This window comes from Phytophthora parasitica (assembly GCF_000247585.1).
Source record: "Phytophthora parasitica INRA-310 unplaced genomic scaffold supercont2.13, whole genome shotgun sequence".
Taxonomy (NCBI): domain Eukaryota; phylum Oomycota; class Peronosporomycetes; order Peronosporales; family Peronosporaceae; genus Phytophthora; species Phytophthora nicotianae.
The window spans coordinates 877,520-879,802 of record NW_008648999.1 but is presented as its reverse complement, the minus strand read 5'-3'; the positions used below and the strand labels follow the sequence as shown (position 1 = coordinate 879,802).

The 2,283-nt window shown below is 49.2% G+C and overlaps 1 protein-coding gene across 1 annotated transcript; it reads left to right on the top strand.

Moving 5' to 3' along the window:
* Positions 1-1,204: 1,204 nt before the first annotated feature.
* PPTG_07929 (hypothetical protein) lies at positions 1,205-2,222 on the top strand (the record flags this gene model as incomplete). The annotated part of the gene is made up of 2 exons (XM_008902305.1): positions 1,205-1,966; positions 2,130-2,222. The coding sequence occupies 2 exons, from the start codon at positions 1,205-1,207 to the stop codon at positions 2,220-2,222; spliced, it is 855 nt and encodes a 284-aa protein (XP_008900553.1).
* Positions 2,223-2,283: the final 61 nt, after the last annotated feature.

The window sequence follows — 2,283 nt, the reverse complement described above, 5'->3', positions numbered from 1 at the left end:
TGAACCTATGAATGCAGTCGCCACAAGATCGGTCTGGAATGCCTCTTGCGCCAGTGAGGACAGGCCTAAGTGACGACAGGGTGCGGAATGATGTCATCTGAACCTACTCCGGCCTACGCGCCGTCCGAGCGAAGCGAAGTTGGCGGTGCAACGCCGCGCAAGTGTGGAGCGTAGCTACTACCTGTGAGACTCAATTATGCCTTATTGCGACGCATTGGAGGTCAAAAGTTTACTTTAGCCAATACAAATGATTTGCTGTGTGTTTTGGACAGTAAATGCATGTGTTTCGCATGTTCTGTCATTACAAAACAGTTTAGGTCATTAGGCGACTTGTCCGCGTCTTACACACTGTTTTTAGGCTAAGTTTTTGGAATCCATCGTTAGGCCACATCTTTAGGAATAGGACGATTTTAGGTACGCATTAAACAAATTCATCAGAACGGCATCGACAGTAAAGTACTCGAGGAAATGGTCAATAAAATAAATTTGAGCAATATTATCATTTCACACAAATTGACAGTGAAATATTTCTTATTGCCAGACTCAGACAAAAATACAATTTTATTAACAAAAGGGGTTAAACTTGCCCCGATTGGGCAAAAAACATTTTTTTATTTTATATAGCCGTATGACTGATTATCGCCAGTACTCGCTGTCGTTACCCCAAGTTTCGTACAATGTGCCGGTAGCATGTAGTATTGCTACGAGCTATAAATATATTGTTCAGGTTAAGCCGTGTGGGTTCATGCATTTGTGAGTCGCTCGGTCATGTTCTCGCTCGACGTCGTGCGGTGGAGGAAGACCCGATCTGAGCAAGAAGCTGCTCGGCTAAAACATGCCAAGAAAAATGGAGCATCGCCGTCACGAGCTGCTCACGAGCGGCAGACGAAACATATTTACGGGAAATCCATGTGAGTCGCTAGATTCGTAAAACTGGGCGATACATTCTGTGACTGAAAGCCTGTGATTGCTTGCTACCAGGAAGGAGATGCATAAGTCGTATTTGGATCGTGTAGGCGACTGGATGAAAGAGGCTCCTGCTCAGGAATGGGGCAAAGACTATGCCAAAGAGGACTATTCGAGGGCCTACATGTGTGTCCGCTTTGCTTTAACGGAGTGTTTTTAATACTGGTAATTGACACCACGTTCTCGGATAGGCCTCGAGTAAGAAAGAAGGAGCTGGAGCACGGAGGAGACGTGAAGAATGGGTAAGTTAAATTTGCTCCAGACAATTACCGATCACTCAAACTCTGTTCCTTCGAACAGCTTATACTCGCCTCGCGCTATCTACAAGGGGGGTGGGAAATATATCCGCCGTATCGAATCACCCCACGGTGAGGTTGACTTGCCACGTGAAAAATATGCCGAACGGATCGTCAACTTCGAAAAAACTCGAGAAAAACACAAAGAGATCCAGCCGCCGATGGCTTTCTTGAAAAACAAACCCTTATCGTGTGCCAAGTACTTCGTGGAAGATATCGTCTGTGCCGATAACAACGCGAGAAGTGAACACGAGGACGAACGATCAGATGGTTCCAGAGGCTCCAAGCGAAGAACCACTTGCGCTGCAGATTGCCCGCCATCGCCCGAGAGAGTCAATCAAGCCGACGAAGACACAAGTAGTGAAGATGGAGACGGCTCAGCACGACGAAGACGGAGAAGTGCCGTGTATGAACGTCTCTACTGGAACGCGCATGGTTCAAGAGCAACCGTGCTCGGTGGCACAGCGACGCCGGAACCTCCGACGACAGCTGAGTACGTGGCTCATCCGAAGTGGCGTCAACACAGTCCTGAGAAATGGGTCGGCAATAGACCATTCACCAGCACCACCTTGTCAAGCAACACACACACAGCGTCTCGCTCTAGTATCTCGGGGGTGCCCTACTCCCGGGCAGTGCTTCTAGACGATCCGTTTGCACCCACCAGAACTCCCAGCTCGCCCACCACCCCTGAAGTCCGCGCGTTGGTAAGACATCATTTCTCCGCTGATGCAACCAGTACTTACCCCTGCTGTGTACGCAGGAGCATTCTCGCCGTGTCAAAATGGCAGCGGAAGCCACTTTCAAGCCCGTCCAACGTCCCAACAAAAAATACTTCAACTCCATGTGGGCGGGGTCTACAGAACGCAGAGTTCACGTCTCCACTACCGATACTTCCCCCAACACTCTATCCGCCTCTGTATCTTCTCCCCAGCTTTCAACTCTGCGTCCTCCCACACGTAAAACGAACGTCGGCCGCGAACTTCTCCTCCAAATCCGTCAACAGCACCAGCAACCTCCCTCA